This window comes from Falco cherrug, chromosome 10, assembly GCF_023634085.1.
Source record: "Falco cherrug isolate bFalChe1 chromosome 10, bFalChe1.pri, whole genome shotgun sequence".
NCBI classification, from domain to species: domain Eukaryota; kingdom Metazoa; phylum Chordata; class Aves; order Falconiformes; family Falconidae; genus Falco; species Falco cherrug.
In genome coordinates, this window is record NC_073706.1 from 4,222,772 (window position 1) to 4,243,648 (window position 20,877).

General features: G+C 45.9%; 1 protein-coding gene across 2 annotated transcripts in view; it reads left to right on the plus strand.

Moving 5' to 3' along the window:
* The window catches only part of PPP1R16B (protein phosphatase 1 regulatory subunit 16B), a 60,706-nt gene extending 41,461 nt beyond the window's left edge, over positions 1–19,245 (plus strand). For both annotated transcript variants that reach the window (XM_055722681.1, XM_005443798.3), the window contains exons 3-11: positions 6,666–6,736; positions 8,745–8,890; positions 11,120–11,223; positions 11,546–11,670; positions 13,729–13,854; positions 14,199–14,274; positions 14,798–14,927; positions 15,700–15,868; positions 16,472–19,245. In XM_055722681.1, coding sequence (XP_055578656.1) covers positions 6,666–6,736; positions 8,745–8,890; positions 11,120–11,223; positions 11,546–11,670; positions 13,729–13,854; positions 14,199–14,274; positions 14,798–14,927; positions 15,700–15,868; positions 16,472–16,993 — 1,469 coding nt within the window. In that variant the 3' untranslated portion in view covers positions 16,994–19,245. The remainder of the gene's footprint in view (positions 1–6,665; positions 6,737–8,744; positions 8,891–11,119; positions 11,224–11,545; positions 11,671–13,728; positions 13,855–14,198; positions 14,275–14,797; positions 14,928–15,699; positions 15,869–16,471) is intronic.
* Positions 19,246–20,877: the final 1,632 nt, after the last annotated feature.

Consider the following 20,877-nt stretch of genomic DNA (forward strand, 5'->3'; position numbering starts at 1 on the left):
CCAAACCCAACATTTCAGGTGCAAACTCAAGAAACAGGGGGTGCAAGTTCTTATCGAGCCACTGCTGGGGGATGTGGCTGTCCCTCATCCCTCACTTTCTGTTGGCGTTCCCTGCTCAGGCCACTGGCTCGTGCGGCTCCGACCACAGCAGGATGATTCCCTCTGCGCATTGTCAGCGCCTTGTGCTGAGCACCATTGCACCCTAAGAGCCGGCATTGCTCTGCTCGTCGCTGCAACTGTTGAGTCATCCTTGGGCAACTTGGCCTTGGTCTCCCTGATTCATACCTCCATAAGTCTGACGTAATACTTTTTTTAGTACTCTCTAAATCAGCACCATTCAAATACCTACTCCAGAATGCCTCTTGAAGAGAGAAGAGGCTCTTTGGCAGCCCAGGTGTCCCAATGGTATCGGGGAATCTGCTTTCCTGGCTCCCTGCCCACAGAAATCCTGCTGAAGGCAGCTGAGCCTGAAGGTTATATAAAACACTCGTCCCTTTTAAAGCCTGTCATCTGTTTAAAAACCATACCAAAATGATTTATTTATTCTTCCAATAACAGATGAGGAATGGGAAACCAAGGAATTAGTCTCTGACTTTAGTTTTCCTTTATGTATTTGGTATATCCTGCGTGGACCAATTTCACTGTTAGTCTGAGTAGGCGAAGAGGATGAGGATGCTTTTGAACATGACACTGTGTCCTTAGAAAGGCTTGTTAGATGGTGACATCCTCTAATTTTTATTTTCCCTGTTGAAATGAATTTGGCTTTGTTTCTGCTGCATCCTTTGAGCATTGCTGGTTGCAGATGGGTAACTTGCACATGGTTACTTGAGTAATTCCATGTGGATGGCAGCCATTAAAGAAAGATGCTTTAGCATCACTAGCACTAAGTGGATTATCAAAGCTTGAAGTCCTGTAGACACAGAACAAGAAAAATGTGGGATGCAGTAGGGTTTGGGCGCCTGGCTGTGGCCCATTCTTCCAAGACACAGCTGTAGGCAGCTGTGCCCTTGGAGCGTTCTTCTTAGTGCTCTGGTACTACAATGATGGGTAGGAGTTAAAGCATAAAGCAAATATTGATTGAAAGGCACAAAGAATGGGAGAAAGAATGGACCCTGTGCATGAAATAAATGGCTGACAACTTTCACTTGCTGTCAGAATAAAACTTGTGTATGAGCTGGGCACTGAGCTCTGCGGGAAGAGCCTGCCGTGCGAAGCAGGCTCCTTGGGGCTAAGGAAGGGTATGCCCTCTTAAGCAAGAAGCATCAAATTCAGAAGGAGATTTTCCTTGAAGGAAGCAGCACCTGGGCTGAGTGTAGCTGCGTGAAATATCCCTGCCCGTGTGAATATGGCACGAAGCAGATGGGACACTGCTGGCTTCTTTCCAGACTTCCCAGATTTTGTGGGTATATTAGAAGGGATGTGTGTGCCCAGCTATAAACTAGGTAGGAAGTGTCTTAACAGGCTTTGAACCTTCCCAAGAAAGCTTGGTGATCAATCATGATGGGATGTCTCAGCTGCTAGCTCAGCAGGAAAACTGGGCCATATTTATTTTTAGGTGTACTGAATGTTTGTAGCTATCTGAGTATGGGGGTTTGTTTTCTGTGGGCTTTTTTGTCCTTCAAAAAGCATTAGGGACCTGCAGAGTTTATCAGTGGAGCAGGACGAGATATCAGTTGTACGTTGCAGGGAGCGGAGGATAAGGCTGAGTAAGTTCATCCTGTTATTGCTCAGGTTTTAGGTACGCTTTTAAATCTGAATATCATAGTATACTGTGTTAGGAAGCTGGATGCTTTGCTGGCAGAGCACTCATAGCTTCAACGCTCTTTTCCTGGCAACGTTTCTCCTGTGTAATAAATATCCCTGCAAAACCATAGCAGTCAAAATGCAGCTTTGAAGTGGCTGAGCCCATCCATAGGACTGTGCCTGGTAGGGGATCTGTCTCTATCTAGACCTTTGCCAACATACCTGTGTGGCACAGACACCACCAGTATCTCACTGTAAGTAATGCTGGGAAGAGTTTCTGCTATGCTGGGTTTTTGACTAAAGCTGCATTTGGGTGGAAGTGACTTCTAGCAGTGTGTAAAAGCATGCATCTTCATCCAAGTGAAACTTCTTTTCATTTTATTTAGTGTAATTAGGTACAAGCATACAAGAATTTTTTCTACTGCTGCAGAGACCTCAGGGAAATAGTAGCTTTTAAAGGTGGCCTGAGATCCAGAAAGTGAACTAGAAGAGTTTAAATATTTTTAAAAAAATAATCATTGAATGCAAAGGATCAAGAGAAACCTGCATTTTTAAAAACTAATGGCACTGTGTGTGTAAACTTGGAGCACATAGGTGAGCCTGCTTACCAGTATGGACAGTTTGCCACTATGTATTTTTGGGGAGGAATCAGTACCTCCAATCAGAAACGTTTGTTTGGGGTTTTTTTCCCCTCCTTCGTATCCATATCAGTTTCACTTAGCTTCTTCTGTGATGAGATATTAATACTTGAGGTATGCAAACACTGGGTATAGATGGGCGTGTAATAATATCCAGAATTTTATGGTGTAGCTAATCGACTTAGGGGGAACTGCACTGAGGAAGGCATAATTTTCTTTATGGAAAAGTCTTTGTCTGCTTTAGGAACTTTTCTGGAAAAGCTGTTTCTAGTGTAAACTCAGTGGGAAGTAACATTGATGAAAAATGATAGTGCTGGAATATCTCTTCAGATGAGAGCTGATCACCCTGCATTGAATTTTCCTTAGGGCTTTTGCTTTTTTTTTCTTCCCCCTGATTTATAGGTTTGGGGGAGAGTAAGTGAGGGTTGAATAAGCCTGGGAGGAGAGGGAGCTCCTGAGAAGTGCGTTTATTGTGTTCAGGGAGGACAATCTGTCTAAGGCTGCCCTTAGTGATGTGATGGAGGGTGACTTAAAACCTAGGATGTATTTTCACAGCTGTTGTGCGAGCTTTTTCCATCTAATACAGCACAGATGTGAGTGATGAAATATAAATTGAAGATTAATGTACGTCATCTTGGCATGTGAGAGGTTCAATTATAAGCAGAGCAAGCAGAATAATGGAAAATACATTTGAGTGATTGTTCAGTTAATACAATTTGCAATGAATTATTCACAACAATTTGTTCACCCAGCTCTTATTGTAATCACTCCCATTCCTTCATTTGCTATGCGTTTGAAACTGCTTCCCACAACTTGTGCTTGACACGTAATAAAGCATATCCACGCATCCAGCCCCTTCTCCCCACCTGTCCCCCACCTACATGCAAAGAAGGACAGATTTCAAAGAGCTCAGTATTTGAGGCACTGAGCTCTCTTTAAGAAATTAATTGCAAATTAAAGTTATGTTAATGTGGAGGCTGCTGCTTGCTGAACCTGCCGGTGTGATTTATAAAAGCCCATTTGTTGGGCTTGGAGTGCCCGGGGCTCGCAGAGGACTTTACCTATGGTTCCAGGTGTGTGGGGCATCTTCCTTTCACAAGTGGGGTGCTGAGGCTTGAGCTGACAGGAGGCGGTCAGCTGGCATCGAGTGATTCATCTGCATCTTCGTGAGCGGAAGCCTACGCTTCCTACCTGTGTAGCATCATTTGTGCCTGGAGGTGGGAGGAGAAGGTGTTGGGCTTTGCAGCGAGGCATGTGGCACTGGCAGGCTGGAAGAGAAGCGCTTTGCTTGCTCAGGTCCCTGCCCCTTACGTTGTGTGTTAAGCAGCAGAGCGAGTCAGTGGCAGGGCCACAGCCCTGGAGCTGAGGGTCTGGCTTCCAGCACTGCAGAGCATCGCGGTTGTGCCCTCCCTTTCCTATCCTTAAGGCACTGGAAAACCCACAAATGCACATTCCTCCTGAAGTTTATGAGAAAGGAGGACTTGTTTTTCCCAGCCATGTGGGAGGGAGGGGCTGTTCCTGGGCAGTGGGCTTGGGGAAGGTGTCCACGTCCTTTCCCCGTGTCCCTCTGCAGGCACGGCCGCAGGGAGCGAGGGGTGATGAAGCTGCTCTTTGCCACCCTGTGCCCTGCTGCTGGGGGTGGTGGGGAGGAATCGGGGCTGTGTTCTGCTACGAGCTCAGTGGGACGCTGGGTAAATCCCCTCGCTTGTGAAAGGGGGCATATGTAATAGGAAATGGCAGTTTCTGGAGACTTCTGCCTAGCTGTTGGGATTTCTTGTCTGTAGCATGAGGAATACTGAAGGCAACATCCCTCTGACTTGAGAGAAAAGAGCCAGGACTCACTGCTGCCCAGCCCTGCGCTCCCCCTGCCAAACCCCAAGATGCAAACTGCAGCTTAGGGCTGGTTGGAAAAGGAGTTTGATCTCTTCTTCCAGCCATGTTTGCCTGGGCTCATTGGTACCACATCCATACCTAGCTTCATTAGCTCACTTCTCTGTGCTCTTTTTCTGGTGCCCTGTGGTTGTCAGTCTTCAGTGCATTGGGAGATGCTGAGAAATGTTTTGAGGGCTGTGGTGAGCTGGTCCCAAGAGCAGATGGGAGCTAAGGGGAAGTGCACCGAGAACATGAGGGCTGCTGCAGGGGTTAGTGGAGAACTCAGAGCTGCTTTAGGGTAAGATAATTCCTTGTTTGAATCTTAACCCTTCAAGGACTCTTACAAGCTCTGTCAAGCCATGGTTGCAGAGGCTTCAGCGCAAACCCCCACACTCTGTAACAAGCTGGGGTTTATGCTGCTGCTTCTTCCCATGGAGGGACAGCACTTGTAAGGTTAATCTGCCGGCATCTACTTGTCCAAATCTCCATAATCAGGCAAAACATGATTACGGAGCTGCATGTCATTAGTACACAATGGCTCTTAAATGACTGAGATTGAATTAAAACCCTAATGGCAAAGCATCCAAAGTAACTAAGAGACAACCAGATCCACTAGTGAATGACTCTCCTATCACTCAGCTTGGATTAGGAGAGCAGGAGCTTGAGGCTGGCCAGAAACAGTAGAAGCACAGTCATTAAATTGGATATACTGGCTGGGGTTCAGCGCTTTTATTACTGTCAAGCATGCAAGTGTCAGGGGGTGTGAGCTGGGTGTAGGCGTGGGCTTCCTGCACTGGCCTCTGAGCTGGAAAAAACTCCGGCTCTTTGGACTCGCCGCAGTGCGGAACGAGTTTTGTTCTTTGTTGTATTCTGCTTTTTTGTATCTGTTTCATTGAACAGGTGTCAAAGCCTTGAAATTATTTCCAGCAAACGTAAATGCTAACATTCATTTCTGGTTGAGTGAAACAATCGTGATGTAAAGTGCTTTATTTCACTTCTGTCTGGTTTTGCCTTCCTTTTTGCTAACGTCAGACCACTGGTTTCCAAACAAAATTTCACTTTGGTTTTGATTTGCCTTTCTTGCCTGTTCATTTCCCAGATCTTTTAAACAATGCTTCATAAATCAACTTTGATGTCGTTGTAGACATGCTTTCTGTGTTCTACTTTGGATGCCAGAAGTGTTCCGTCCCCAGGGCCAGCCGGGTAGGTTTCCCTATGGATGTGTTGGGGAAAGAGCTCCCTCTAAGAGCGGGACAGTGATCAGTCATGAGCACCAGAAGCAGAGGCTACAGGATGCTTCGGGAGTGACCAGTCTTGCAGTCGTTTTGATTGCCAGCTCTGAAGATAGTTATTGCCCTTTTAGCTTTGTTAGTGTTCCTTGTTTTGCAGCTCTGTTTTCACTTGATGGTCGCATCCTTGCCATCAAATAAGATGGGACTTGAATATCTGTTGCTACCCTGGCCCCAGGGCGATGATTCTGAACCTCTGGCTTCTGCCTGTGCTGTCAGTGACATTTGAAGTGGGGAAAAGCATTAGGCAGTGGAATCTCGAGAGAAAAAGCAGGGAATGAGGAAGCAAACAACAAAAGATGTGTACAGATCATCAAGATCTGTCAGCAGTGTTGAATCTGAAGAGTTCCTGGTGTTTATATGAATTTATGTCCTCTGCCAACCTTATTGCTGTTACTTTGTGCAAGATCTGTACCTTGGAGAAAACTTTGTTTTTCACCTAGGGGCTAATAACTTCTCCTGTGCTTCCAAAATGTGCATTTTAATGAAATAAATCTTATCCTTTCCCCCCAGAGCAGCAATTAAAAAATGAAGCCTCTGGGAAGCTTTCGTCAAATACCCAACAACGCATGTGAGGTGTCCAAAGCAACCCCAGTGTATTTTAGGTATAGCAGGCCCCTGAACCTACTGGGCTTCTTGTCCCAGATTGATGACTTCTTGAGGCAAGACCTCATCCCTCCCACAGTGAGATCTCTCTTACGGTTGTAGCTCAGGACCCCAAAATCACCGATTGCCTCTGAGCTCTCCGGGGCTGCAGTGTGCAGGGGCTGCACTCAGGTGTTGCAAAGCACAAGATAAAATTTGTAGACTGTTCCAGCTCAACTTATGAAAATGATAGCTGCAATAGCAGCCTCCTTTGGAAGGAAGGTGAAGGAAAATTGTATGCTGGTGCTCTCTGCTGGATAAAACTAAGAAGGCTTTTTTCTTGCTGCACTGTGGTGGCTGCGGGTTCACACCAGCGCTGAGCTCTTGGCTACGAGGTCTCCTGCAGCTCTGCCCACACTGGAACACCCTGATGGTGTGGGTTGCCTTTGTCTTGAACTGGCCAGGGCTAGCTGAGAGCAAGAGATGTGTTAGGATTACTGATCTGACTCTCCTTTCCTCTCCTCTCCTTCCCGTACAGTGTGTTACTTGCTGAAGAGCAACATCAGCCCAGACCTGTGCAATGAAGATGGATTAACTGCGCTGCATCAGGTGAGGTGTGGGAGGAGGTCACAGCTCCCTGCCGCTCCACACTGTTGCATCTTCCCGCTGCCCTCTGAGCAGACCTGTCAGGGTAAACAGAGAGAGCTCTTGTATTTCTTTCCTTTTTAAATTTTATTTTCTCTCAGTTACAGCAGTGAAACTTCACCATATTGTGCTGGTGGTCCTGTTTCTTGGGGAGCAAACTGAGATCAAAACCTTCTCTTGCTGTATCCCAGACTTTGTTCAGTGATGATAACAGCTCAGGAATCTGGGCTGGATTTCAGACGTGAACATTTCTCCCACCCTTTAATCTTTTCAGGGCTGGGCTGTAAACTACTAAACTAAATTAGCTCAAATTTAGAAACTTTGGCAACCCATGAGCTTTCAAACTGGTGTAAATAAATGACGTACAGGATGGTTGGAGAGCCTGCTGCTGCTCTCCGAGCTCAGGGACTTCCGAGAGTCTGTATGGGATGGCAGCAGCTGATCGCCAGTAAAATACAGACTTGCTGTGGTGATGTGGGAGTCTGTGTCCTTCCTCAGAGCCTCTGCACTGATCCCATAAGGGGGTTTCTATTCTTCTTCCTAAGGCCCCTGTCCCCACCTGTCCTCTTGAGTCCTGATTTCAGTACGCGGCTCCCCGGGAGCCAGCCCGTGCCTGGCAGCTGCTGTGACACACAGAGCCATGGTTGTCACACTCGCTCCGAGGGTGGAACAGGCACTCATGGGGCGTTTGCCGTTAGACCCTGCTGTAAATGCTCCCATTGACTTGGGATTTTGGATTCTTCTGCAAGTTGCTTGCTCTCTTCAAAGCTGGCTGGATGTTTGCTTGAAAATGCAAACTGGCTTCTAGAGGAATAAAAGGTCCCTGTCACCACCACTTCTCCAAAGAGATATTAATCTGCACACAGAGAAATGCTGACAGCCTCATTGCTTTCCCCACTAGGTACTGAAGCCATGGAGTATCCTACCCCGCCCACTGAAGGATCAGTTATTATAAAGGTGCATTTGGGAGTTGAGGTGGGAATGTTGCATCCACTAGAGTTAATTGAGCCCCCGAACAGAGAGAGGCTCCGAAGTGTTGCCCATTAGCAGTGGCTTCCAGCGAAGGATGCAGTTACACTTCTGTGATAACTTGGCTGTGTGACAGGCGTGATTTTAACCTCGCTTCCATATAACAAGTAGTAAACAGAAATAGAAATACATGAAGGGTCCTTGTCACTCCGCCGCTAAAATGCTTGTTGTGGGTTGTAATTCAGCCCCATTACAAGCTGTGAGTCTCCTGTGTAGGTCTGCAGTAATGCATAGGCTGCAAACAGGCTTCTTGTACAAGAATGAATCTTATTTTAGAATCTTTATTTTTATCTTACGAATCTTTATGTTTATCATATGCACGTTCATCTCAAGAAGTGACCACAAGATGGATCAAAGAGCAAATTCCACCTTCCCCAAAGGAAAGCAGTTGGGGCCCTTTTTGCAGGCTGCCTCGGGGACTGTGGTGTAAATGCATCGAGGATGCTGGGGTTTTTTTTCAGGAGATGACAGGTGCACTGTCAAGTACCTCATAATTCTGGGAATCCAACTTGCAACTCTTCAGATAGCTGCGGTAGGTAGCGTGAGATGCTGAGAAGACTTTTACTTGTCACATGCCAGTGTGTGGGATTTTCCCTAAGAAAAGGGAATGTCAGCTTTTTAGCTCATCCCTTGGTATGTGGTTATACCGGTTATGTTGAATTTCTGCTGTGTTTGCTCTTGAATATGGAAGACCCAGTAGAACAGAAGCTGTTGAGTATTTGCTGTTACTCCCTGCTGGTTCTGCCCCCAAACCAGGGGGGCCTGTAAAACACCAGTGACCTTCAGTCTGTCCGCGGTAGGTATTTAACTCTGGAGGTGCTTTGCCAAACACGGCAGGATAAAGTAGGTTTCCACATCCAGGTACCCTGGTACAACTGAGCTTGCATGAGCCCTCATCTTCCCAAAGTTTAAAAAACCCCAATCTGTATCCCTTCCTCACCAGTGCTGCATAGACAACTATGAAGAGATAGTCAAGCTTCTCCTCAACCACGGGGCCAACGTCAACGCGAAGGACAACGAGCTGTGGACTCCACTGCATGCAGCAGCTACATGTGGTCATATCAACCTGGTGAAGATCCTCATCCAGCAGTAGGTGGCTTTTTGTGTCTGTCCCTTTCTGCAGATCTGATTCCACCCACAGCTTCTGTGGCTGGAAACCGAGACTGCCTAGTACCTTGCAGGATTGCAGCGGTGGTGGTTGTTCCCTGCTTTCAGGCTATTCATGGGACTTCTTCCTGCTTGGGGGAGAAGGGGGTGGAGGAGGAAGAGCAAAAAGGCTGAGGAGGCACAGCAAAACCCTAGGTGACTTAGTTTCATGAGGCTTCCGGAGACTGGGCCAAAATTTGCCACTTTTTGCCCATATTCTGGTGTGTACATGTCTGTGTTTGTGCTCATTGAACTCTGCTGGCTTGGTAGAAATAGGAGCAGCCAGCGGGATCCACCCTTAAGCTCTTAAACACAACTTCAGGTCTTCCAGCCACAGTCAGAGAGACACTGATGTAGGAGGACAGCGGCATGTTTGTGTAGCTCAAATGCTTGGGTGAACTTTGTGACCTCTTACTGGCTCTTAATTAGTAACCATAATTAGCTTGTGGTCGTGCATTTGTTGCCCAGCGTTGTGACACAGGGTGCTTGCACTGGACCTTCCACTTGACTTTACCAAGGCTCAGGTCTTTTCCAGACTTGCCAGCAAGGAGGAGGAAGCCAGATGTGTTTTGAGCTGCACCAAGTGCAGCATTTAATGAGCACCTGCTGCAAATCCTCTCTGGAGCAGATAGTCCTGCTGTCTGGAGCCCTCTCCTCTATTTCCCGGGGTGCTGGGGCAGTGAGCAGAGTGTGCTTTGGGAGCGTTAACACGCTGCCTTGAACGGCAGTGCCTGCCGCTTCTGCCTTGGGGAGGGAGGCTTCTGCCTCTGTCACTGTCACCGGGGAGACTAGCACTGAAAATCTGGCCCTTGTTCTTTGGCTGTATAATGAAGGAAGTGGAGCAGAGGATGCAAACAATCATCCCATGGAGGATGTTCCCACTTGGGTTAGGAAAATTTTGGGTGGGGGGCATAGAAATGGAGCAAAGCAATGTGGAACACCATAAAACATATCTGACTCTTAAATGACCATAAGGGAGTGTCATGGGATGGCGGACAAGGTGAGGAACTGGACCTTCTAGCCTTAGTTTTCATAGGCTGCCCTGTGTCAAGTAGTTGCCAGCAAATTCAGACTCCAGTAGCCTAATGTCATGATCCCATGCTCAGAAACAGTCTTCCCTGGACTTTTGAGGAAGGGGGTGATGTAATTTGTTTGCTACAATCAAAGATGTCCTTTACAGGAGATCTCACATATCAAATGACTGGTTAAATACTGCCACTGGAGACCATGTTACTGGTGATGGGACCTGGAACCCCTGGAGACCAACAGAGGAAGTAGCCCACAAAAGATGTCCAGTTCCTTGCTTTTTTTATTTGCTGATTAAACTAATACTGGCACTTTGCAAATATGAATTTCAGTGTAGTTTTTTCTGCTTAGGCAGAGGGGAAAAATAAATAAAGAGGCAGGAATCTAAATGCAAGTGGATACTGTCTTCTGTCCTTCCAAGGCTGGTAACTGTCAAGGTAGATCAGGATTCAGCTGAAACTGGCGGCTAGCTAATATGGCATGGTTCATAAGGCACTGGAAGTTTCCTGCTATGTGGGAATATGGGGGCAGTGATCAGTTTAGCTGGCAATTTCACTCCCAAATAATGACCTCCTGGAGATCACCAGAGAACTTACAGAAATGCCTTTGGACAATCAGAAAGAAAAATTCACCAGGTGACAGAGTATTTTTTTTTTATTACTATTTTTTGCTGGTGTGCCCTTGGCTAGATGGAAGGCTCCCTCTACCATTCAGCCCTGATCTTTCCCAACTTTTCTGGCTCTTGCGAACTTTTCATTGAAGGACTGCCAGACGCTCAGATAACAAGCACCTGGTAGTTGCTTGGTATTGTTTTCCAGAAATTCAGCAAATAAATTGCTGCTGTGCCTGAGAAGCTGCCAGTCTGTCCAGTGCCAGGATCAGAAGAGGACAGGAACAGCTCAGTTGCTCATGTGCCCCAGAGCCCATGAAGGAGGTGTCGCATGCTGCCTTTCATCCACTTCTGGAGTTTATCTTCCCCATGAATAGCTCCATGGCTTTGCTTCAAATCTTTCTTATCTCTTACATATCTTGGTGACATTTGGGCAACTGTTAGTTTTTTCCTAAGCATTTATCCCAATGTTTGGCGCTGTCTGCTCTAGGGTATCTGAGGTCCTTTCCTGTGTAACTCTTGTTTTCTCCTTGCAGTGGAGCAGACTTGTTGGCAGTAAATGCAGATGGCAACATGCCGTATGACCTCTGTGAAGATGAGCCAACCCTGGATGTCATTGAGACTTGCATGGCCTATCAAGGTAAGGAGACTGAGTTCATGTAAAGTACAAAAATGGGTCGATACAGTGCTAAAAATTACCTTGTTTCTCAGCTCTTGACTTGCCTCTGGAGAAATGCAAAGACCTGCTGCCTGGCATAATTTCTTGGAACCTGACTCTGTCTAGTTTCTCTGATTCCTAAATCACGATGAGGGTGAAGGACGGCTGACAGTCCCCTCGGCTACATAGCCTCTGGAAAGGATGTGAGGTTATATCAGCCAGGAATCATAAGTCTAATTTTTAATCAACTAGTGGAGACAAAGACCCTTTCCAAGCCTTCTGTATCTAACTGGAATTTTAACAGGGATTACACAGGAAAGAATCAATGAGATGCGGGCCGCTCCGGAGCAGGTCATGATCTGTGACATTCATGACATACTTGCAACTGGACAAGACCTCAACAGGACTGATGCCCAAGGTGCTACGCTGGTGAGTGGAACTGCGGTGGCTTCAGTTTTGCCTTCCTTCAGCCCGCAGGTTATGAAACCTGCCCTGTGGCAGGACTTACACAAAATCAACATGTACAAGTCACTGAGGAAGTTATTTTGATCTTTTTGCCTGTTTTAGTTTATTGTCGCCTAGGAACAGGCTATGTCCATGAGTACAGCTGACATAACTTCAGTGTCTAACCCTACGCTTTTTGAAGCAAATCCCTTGTTCACGTGAGCTCTGTCAGTTGTCCAGCAGCTCAGGTCCTGCAGCAAGGCTGCCGAGCTCCTGGGTCCCGTCTGACAGTGGCTGGTACCAGCAGCTTCCAAAGAAAGGTGCAAGTAATCCCGCAATGAGGAGCTGCAGAACACAGCCCTTCTGCTGACATCCAGGGAAATGGGGCTGAAACACCTCCTAGAAACTTCTTGCTTCTTGCTCTCGTAGTCTGATCTGACTCCTACAGAGGAGACGTGAGAGTCCTCTGGTTTTCATGGGAGCAGGCTCTGGTGTTGGGCGCTCTGGAGACTTTCTGCTTCCTCTTCTTTCTGCTTTGCATAGCATCTGGCTCACACAGAGGAGGCAGTTCTGTGGTTATTCACGTCGGATGGCTTCTGCCCCTGGGCAGATGGGAGCCCCCAGGGCAAATGTACAGCACGGAGCAAGCTGGCATCTAATTTGACTGGGCAGGGACTGAGAAGGCTGAGCAATCCTAGTCCTGTTCCTTGCTTTTTCACCTGCAAATGTGTCTCTTCAATCCTTGCTTGCAGCAGTTCCAACTTAGGGAAAGTTCAGCTATGTCATACGTGTTGGCACTTTCATACGACCTTGGTTGTTTGACAGCTGGGTCCAGACATAACTGATGTACAGGCCACTCGCTGTCATTTGTTTGATGGACAGACCATGGCAGTGCGATCAGGTTTCTTAATCTAAATTGTCATCTATAGCATATACCAGATGCATAAGGGGAGAGCAGGCTCCCTCCAAGATAAACTTAGATGACTGAAGTTTTTATTGCAATTTCTTTTTTTGACACATTTTCCCCTTTAACAAGGATTATATATTTAAGTTTAAGCAGACCTCTTGGCTTCCCTTTTTATATTAACTCCAAGTGATTCCTTGTTAATTCATGTGGCCTCTAGAGGGTATAACCCAATACCATAATATTTATGTAGAAACTAATTGAATTGCCAGAAAGTATCAGAATTTATTTCCAGATTAGGGTTTAATTTTGTGTAGTGGAATCCACATGGAAAATTTTGGAAAGAAGCTTTCATTCTCCTCCTCAGCCCAATTGAAATAGGATGAGCTCTGAGTGGAGTTCACACCTTCAGAGCTGTGCATAGGTCAGTGTTTCGCTCAGAGATGTGACAGCAGACTATAATTATGAAAAGCTTCTGAGACATGAAGTGTCATGGGGGACTAAAGGAGACTATTATTGTCTCCAAAGTGGTGGTTGTAGTAGGAAGGAAGTAGGTTGTAGGAAGCCATTATCTGAAAAATCATATTCCCTTAACTAAAAGTAGCCAAGGATTAAAATGTTTTTGATTTTCAAATTGTAAAAGTAATTATAGTGTGAACAGAAGCGCGTTGCACGAAGGGAGTCCTGACTGAAGCAGGCTGAAAAATTGATCAAAAAAATCACATCCACAGCTCTTAAGCAGGGAAGAAGAGACATTTTTCTGGCATGAGGAATGCGGAATTTACAGATGATGTTCTCCATTGCAGGTTTGCATTTTGATGGTGCTGTTTCCCTAAAGATTGGGAAGCACTTAAGAACCCTGGATTTAAAATGTGAAAACATTTTTTTCTAACCTATACATATTTAAAGTTATTTTAAGAATTCTTCAGCAGTTTCCTCTCCAAACAGAATTACATGCAAGTAATACTGAGTTTTAGTAATGGGAACAGCTTTAGACCTGATAGCATCTGCCAAATGTTGAATGTGCTGCCTGTCCAGATCTAGACTTAGACATTATCTAAGAAATTACACTGAAACTGGATGTATAAAGCCATTTGTGGTCCTTGCAGGTGTCTCATGCTCTGTTCTTTATCTCCTAGCTGCATATAGCTGCAGCCAATGGTTACCTGCATGCAGCTGAAGTCCTTCTGGACCAGGGGGCAAGCCTGGATGTTAAGGACTGGGACGGCTGGGAACCTCTTCATGCTGCTGCTTTCTGGGGACAGGTAATGATTTTGTTACAAATGTCATGTATGAGGGTGACATTTCTTTCTGCCTGGACAAATTGCAAATGGAAGAAATCTGTTCTAGGGCTGGACTCTCTGGGCAGCATCAGATAAGGTCTGTGAGGTTCCAAAAAGAACCTGTTGATGAGAAAGTTCAGGGAGAGTATGTCTGTGCAGGTGAATGGTGGGAACAAAGTTTAACATCACACATGTGCCAGAATAATTTGAGGCGAGTTCAGCATGCATGCCATTGCTTCCTATCTTATTCCAACTTTTCAGCTTTGAGGAGGAAAGTGATTGCCCAGAATACCTCCGTTAACTTGACTTTCTTTCCCTTTCTTTAGATGCAGATGGCCGAGTTGCTTGTGTCCCATGGGGCTAGTCTGAGTGCCAGGACATCTTTGGACGAGATGCCAATAGGTGAGTTTATTAAGCTTAAAAAAAAGAAATTGTTAAGAAAAGCTTTCCCCCCTAAGCAAGCTGGAGTCTTCACATGGTACTTTCAGAAGCATTAACATAATTTTTCAGGTTTCTTTTGAATCAAAGTCGCAGTTACTTTAACTGGAACTGAAGTTTTGAAGCATCTGCTTTGTTACTTCTGAAAACACTTCTTCCTGCTCATAAAAATAAGGGCCAAGGCACTTGTCCAGCACCAAGTCTTTCTCCTGTGTGTTTCCACCCATGTTATCCCTCTGTACCTGATGACTGCAAAGCTGAGCTCTCATCACAATGAGCAGCTCTTGTTTTCTGCTCCTGTCTAGATATCCAAACCTTTCTGCCTCCCCTAATTTGTTTAAAGATTAATGTGCCTAAACACATTCTGCTTAAATTTCCCTTCTCTTCCTACTAGCCTTTGTAGTTGTATGTACTAACACAGTAACATGGTGTTAATGGTACCACATTTGAACTGTCTGATTAATGGCTTGCTTTGTGCGTGCCATAGATCTGTGCGAAGAGGAGGAATTCAAAGTATTGCTACTGGAGTTGAAACACAAACACGATGTGATCATGAAGTCTCAGATGAGGCATAAATCCTCCCTGAGTCGAAGGACCTCCAGCACCGGCAGCCGGGGGTGAGTGCGTTGTTCCCTGTGGGTCACCCTTGCATTAGCTCGGACACCCTAATTATATATAAAAACAACTAATAATAAATGGTTGGGGAGCACCCTGCAGTCAGCGCATGGGGAACAACCCGTCTGTCCTTTCCAAGTGAACTCTGAAAGGCAGAAGCTGACTTTCAGTTGCTGAAAGCAGAGCTCCTTTGGAGAGGGTTTTTTTCACTAGCAAAAGGTGGGATTTCTGGTGGGGGAAAATGGCTTTGTGCTGTTGGGGTTTGAGAACTGCTGTGAGCAGAGGAGACAGTGGTGAGAATTTACCCTGTTAAACCGCTGATACTGGTGTTGGAGAATCAGTGCTTCCAGTGGATCAACTTGAGCTTCTCAATAATATGCCTCATGGCCAAGACGCTGTGCTCAGGCACGGTTTGCACAGGTCTTTATAAGATGTTTATTAGACACCAAAGCAGTCCTGCAGACCACAAAACTCCATAAACAGCCCGTGGGCTGTTTCCCTCTATGTTTACTCCACTGGTTGCAGAGTCAATCCATTAGGAGAGCTGTATAACCTCTAATGCAGATTTGCAGTACTACTTTAAAACTCCTTAAAATTCCTCCCACCTTTACTAGCCACACTAGTGGCTCTGCATGGGTGCCAGGAAGCTAAATGCACGTTCCATTCCATTGGGAGAGGCTGTGAAGCGCAAGGAGGAGGTGAGAAGAGCTACAAGGTAAGAGGAAATGTCACGTCCTGCTCACAGCTTCGATGCCCCTTCTCCCCGTCCCGCAGGAAGGTGGTGAGGAGGGCCAGCCTTTCCGACCGAACAAACCTCTACAGGAAGGAGTGCGAGAAGGAAGCCATCGTCTGGCAGCAGCTGGGGGCAGCAGAAGAAGGAAGAAACTCGAGTCTCATGGGAGAAATTGGGGAGACTCGGTCCGACCAGGAGAATACAGACCCCGTAAGGAATCTCTTCTTTATTACAGGAGTCACCAAGGCGGGGGCCTGGTACCGCAAGTTCAGTGGCAATGGGTGCCCTGGGGTGGAAGGTGGCTGAGAAATTTGTAAACCTTGTCCATCAGATGTTAGCAAAACACCAAATTCTCATTTGGCATGAACTGGGATATCCCACTCAAGTGGAAAGACTGTTTTGGATTTACAGCTGCATAAATAATTTTCAGATAAGGTTCTAGTTGAACCAAGAAATTCAGAAAAAATAGCATGTGTATTTCTCTTTACAGCTAACAAACCGGTAATCACAAAAGAATTGTAATCTTGCTTTGCAGTTACTTTTTTTAAATTCAGTTATTGTCATGTTATATTAATCTACTTATCTCTCTTTTTTTTCTTTTTTTCTTTTTTTCTTTTTTTTTTTTGTGAGTCCTTCTGAGTTCCATGTTGCTGGTTTGGGCTCAGTGTTATAGGGTCCTGTTAGTTGGGCGAATTCGATGTTTGTGCTGCAGCACCTGTCTGAGTGTGAGCAGGCTTAGGAAGTTGTCACAGGAGTGAATTGTGCTGTGGGGGATGGGGGAAGATGCTCTTCTTTCATGTCTTCTTGTTACAGAATTCAGTGTTGGAGAACTCTTCCCTCCTTCCGGAGTTAGCAAACAAAAGTACCCAGTGTGACTCTGAAATCCCCCTCCAGAATGGACTCATGGCATCTGCCAGCACTTACCAGTACACCTTTTCCAACGGGGACGTTTGGAGTATGCACGCGGACCCTGACAGCAATCCAGGCCACATGCTGCCCTACGGCAGCCCCGGGCTCCCTGACACACAGCAGTTCTGGGGTGCCTACAAGGAGCACAACCATCAAACGCTCTCCGAACTGAAGCGGCAGCGGGCTGCAGCCAAACTCCTCAACCACCCCTTCCTCAGCACCCACTTCGGCAGTGGCATGGGAGCAGTTGCCGAGAATGGGGGTGAGGCCAAGTCGCACCTAATCGGATCCAGGACTTCTCCTTACAGCTCCAATGGGACCTCAGTGTATTACACAGTGTCCAGTGGTGATCCACCCCTCTTGAAATTCAAAGCTCCCATGGAGGAAATGGAAGAGAAGGTGCACGGGTGCTGCAGAATTTCCTAGTCTCATCTGTTTCTCACCCCAGAAGAAACAAGACGCGGGTGGGCTGGCTGGATCAATCGCAGCGGCCAGGTTGTTTGCATTCCAAAGGGAGAATTTGGTCATGGACATCCTGACTGTGACGGCCTCGTTCATCATGAACTGTACTTTACCCTGCCAATTACTTCTATTGCAGTTGAATGCAATAACGCAGGTGGAGCAAGGCTCTTCGGAGAGGAAGGGATGCGCATCAATATGATGTAAAAAGAGTTGCCCTAGTCTTGCTCCCTGGGTCAGAAGGTATGGTGCACTGCCTCCCCGTCCTTGGGAAGTCATGAGATGCCTTGGAACAAAGAAAGGATCTGAATTAAAATCTTTGCATCTGAGCCTCTTGCTGTCAGTCACCAGAGCTTCTGGAAGGTGACAGTTCAGACCTGAATTTTCACTCCTGGGCAATGCATACATCCTGGAGGGGAGATCAGCACCCCCACCCCCGAGGTTTGCAAGAGTGGACAGAGCTGGTTTTTGTACAGCTGGATCCAGCACTTACAGGGCCTGACCAACAAGCAAGCATCAATGCTGCGCTTGCTTTAGGAAGTTTGCAAGGTGTTATCTCCTTGCAGCAACAACTCATCATCAAAAACTGTGCACTGGTTGGGTCCTGTTCTGCTCGTGTAAACTCATCACTGCAGACTGCCATCAGGTTTGAAGCAGAACTTTTCTCAGATCAGGCTTCACTCAATAGGCTTTAAAACTGATGTTGCAATAAGGGGCTCTGGCAATAGAACTTTACTGCAATAAAATACTGACAAAGGTCTATATTGGGATAAGTAATTTAAAAAAACATATTTGTACTATCTAGACTCTTAATTTGTTAAAACTGGAAAGACTTTTGCTGATCTCACTTTCCTATTGATTTTGTTTGTTTACTCTGTACACTCAACACAGATACTAGGGGCAGTATGCTTTGTGTTCTAATTTTTTTCTGGATTTCCAGAACCACAGGGCTCGGGAGGGATGAGGAGGAAGGGGCTTGCTGACACTAATCTAGAAACACCATGAGAGCATTTCTAATCTCCCTAGATGTTACAACATGTGTGTTTATCTGCAGTCTTTGGTTGATAAATAACTGTTAAATCATTGCTGTGGTAGCTGAACGTTTCAGCAGGGCAGGAGATTTTTCCGGTCTGTTTTCCAGCTTCCATGCTGAAGCCATCAGCAGTGGTTAGTGCTGTCAGAAGATTTATGTGCCTGTATGTAAAGGGAGCCACATGGCACCATGCAGGACACGGCAAAGTCTCTGTGCTGTGGAGCGGTTGGCTCACCAACACCAGTGGTTTAGTGTAGTTCATGCTAGCTCTGACAGACCACCTGAGAAACACTAGCACGGTGTAACCTGGGGGTTTGGCACAGCTCTTCAGCAAGTTAAGGCTTTGCATACCTGGGGTGTGTGTGTGTGTGTGTGTGTGCAAAAGGAGAGCGCCCTGTGGGAGACAACTCTGAGGAACAGGCCACAGTTGAGTTAACAAGTTGTATCTGCAGAAGTAACTGTGAATCTTCAACTGTTGTTCTGCACAGAGGAGCTAGCGCACACATAACTATTCATGCCTGCATGAATATGTGTCTTCTTGGGCAGTTTAAATTCCAAATTCTGAAAACATAAGCCTGTTTGGGTCTCTGTAAGCCATCCGTGGATTAAATCCAGCTCACGTAGTTGTGCTTCTGCCATGCACCCAATGCAGATTCCACCCATCTTCCTCTTAGCTGGCGGCTGTTAGACATCGATATTACACTTCATGCATATGCTCCCCCCGTGGGAATCCTCACAGCCTTTTCTTTTTTTCTAGGCTATAAAAAGTTGACTTAGGCTGCTGGTGAGTGCTCAGCGCTCTGCTCCCCATCAAATCTAGCCCATCGCTGGGGCTGGGCATGTTACAGTACAGGGCTCTGGGCTCCTCGTCCTCGGCTCTTCGAGGCAGCAGAGGTCCCTGTGTGTCACCACCACAGCCACACCGTGCAGGAAACACTGTTGGACGTGAGGTTGTTACTAGGCTGATAATTTACTCTTTTGAACTCTGAAGATGCGGTTCTCGCCAGTTTTTACAATTCTCTTCCCTCACCAGTTTTAGCAACAAATCATAAAATGGCAGCAGTTGATCTAATTTGTTGAAAACTTCTTTCTTTTTTTAAACCTCTTCTTTGTATATTTTGAAACGTTCAGAGAAGTAGGGCTTCCTCCATTATTGAAATGCATATACTAAATAAAGACTAGAAAATACTTCTTGTGCTTGACTTTACATTAAGGGATTTTAAAAGTCATTCTCTAGTAGAAAGAAGGTGATTTGGTAACTAGAGAGACTTTACTGCAGCTGTGTGTGGTCAACAGTGGGTCGCCTGAGTACCCTGAGAAACTTCTTCCTCCTGGGGTACCCCCAAGTGTAGCCTGGGTAGCATTGTTAAATTACTATTTAACATATATAAATGTTATATATATTTGAACATTTATATTCAACATGCAACAGGGGGAGATGATCTTGCAGATGCCTCTCCTCTCCCATGGTGGTGAGGGCTGTCTCTCCCCACCCATCCTGATGAGAATTCTGGACTCAGTGCAGTAAATCACGGTGCTGCTGTCCAATAGGTTGTGAATGGTGCAAAATTCGGGCCCTGCTGATGCCTCCCCTCCCAGGGAGGGAGAGGTCAGGCCCTTTTCCTTCTCAGAGCAATTTTGTGCTATTGAGTGTATTGAATCCCATGTAACTCCAAGCAAAAAAAGACTGCCGAATGCAACTGCGTTAAGCAGTTTGAGGCTTGCTTTCACTGAGAGTTGTTAACACATTAAAACTGCAGGAAGCCAGTTCATTTTAGACAAAAAGCTTTTTGTCCATTGGTATTTCACTCTGTTTATATGTAAAACTCCAGGAACTTGTTGCTCTAGCTGTGATCTCGAGCAAACCAACAATTGATTTACTATCAGGCAAAAGATATTACAGGTTCTAGATGACAAAACATCCCCCTAATAGGAATTTGTATTGTACTTGTAAAATTGGCTGTAATACAGCTCCTGTGGCTTTATCACTGCCAGCTAGCCTGCTCACCAAAGCCTAGTGGCGTCTGATCAAATGTAATAAATTCTTATTCAGATGAGAGAGTCAGTAATCAATAAATCTTCCGGGATATATTTCCCAGCCATGCCAAGTATTTGTCTACCATTGGCTTTGGGTTGAAGTTGCATCAGAGTGGGACTTGCAAAGGCTGTTAAACGGTGACCCAGAACACACTCATGCTTACGTGTTGGTGGCATTTGGGATATACTGGCCACTGCCCATGGGGCACCAGCACATAGGCTTGGGGAAGGAGCTGGCAGTTCTTGCTGCATGCGGAGCCGTTGGCTGTAGGCCTGGGATGAGCAATTCTGTAAAGTGGATATTTAACCTACTTCTGGTAAACTATTTTGTAGAGACAAACAGGCTTTTGGGGGAATAACAAACACATAGATACTCTTAACGTGCACTGTAGGAGCCCACTTGTAGGAATAAGGCTTTTTATTATAAAATTTAGCACTGTTACATCAATACTGGTTTTTTATATCTATGTTTTAAAGGCCATCCCAGTGGAAAGCTCCGAGGTACACAGTGGAAGGCACTTGGTTGTTCCATTAGACCTTAATATTGCTAAAAATCTGTAGAAACTACAAATCATGTTGCAAACGGTATATGTAGCACTTGGCTTATTATAGGAAGATTGGGGGGGTGGGGGGTATGCTATACTCAGTGTTTTTAGGCTCAATAAACATCTAAGTACAGATTCAAGGTCAGGTTAGAGTCCCACTCTGTGAGCAGTAAGCCAAAGGCTGTAGCTGTTCATACAGACCATGCAAAGATCGGAGAACGTGGATATATCGATGG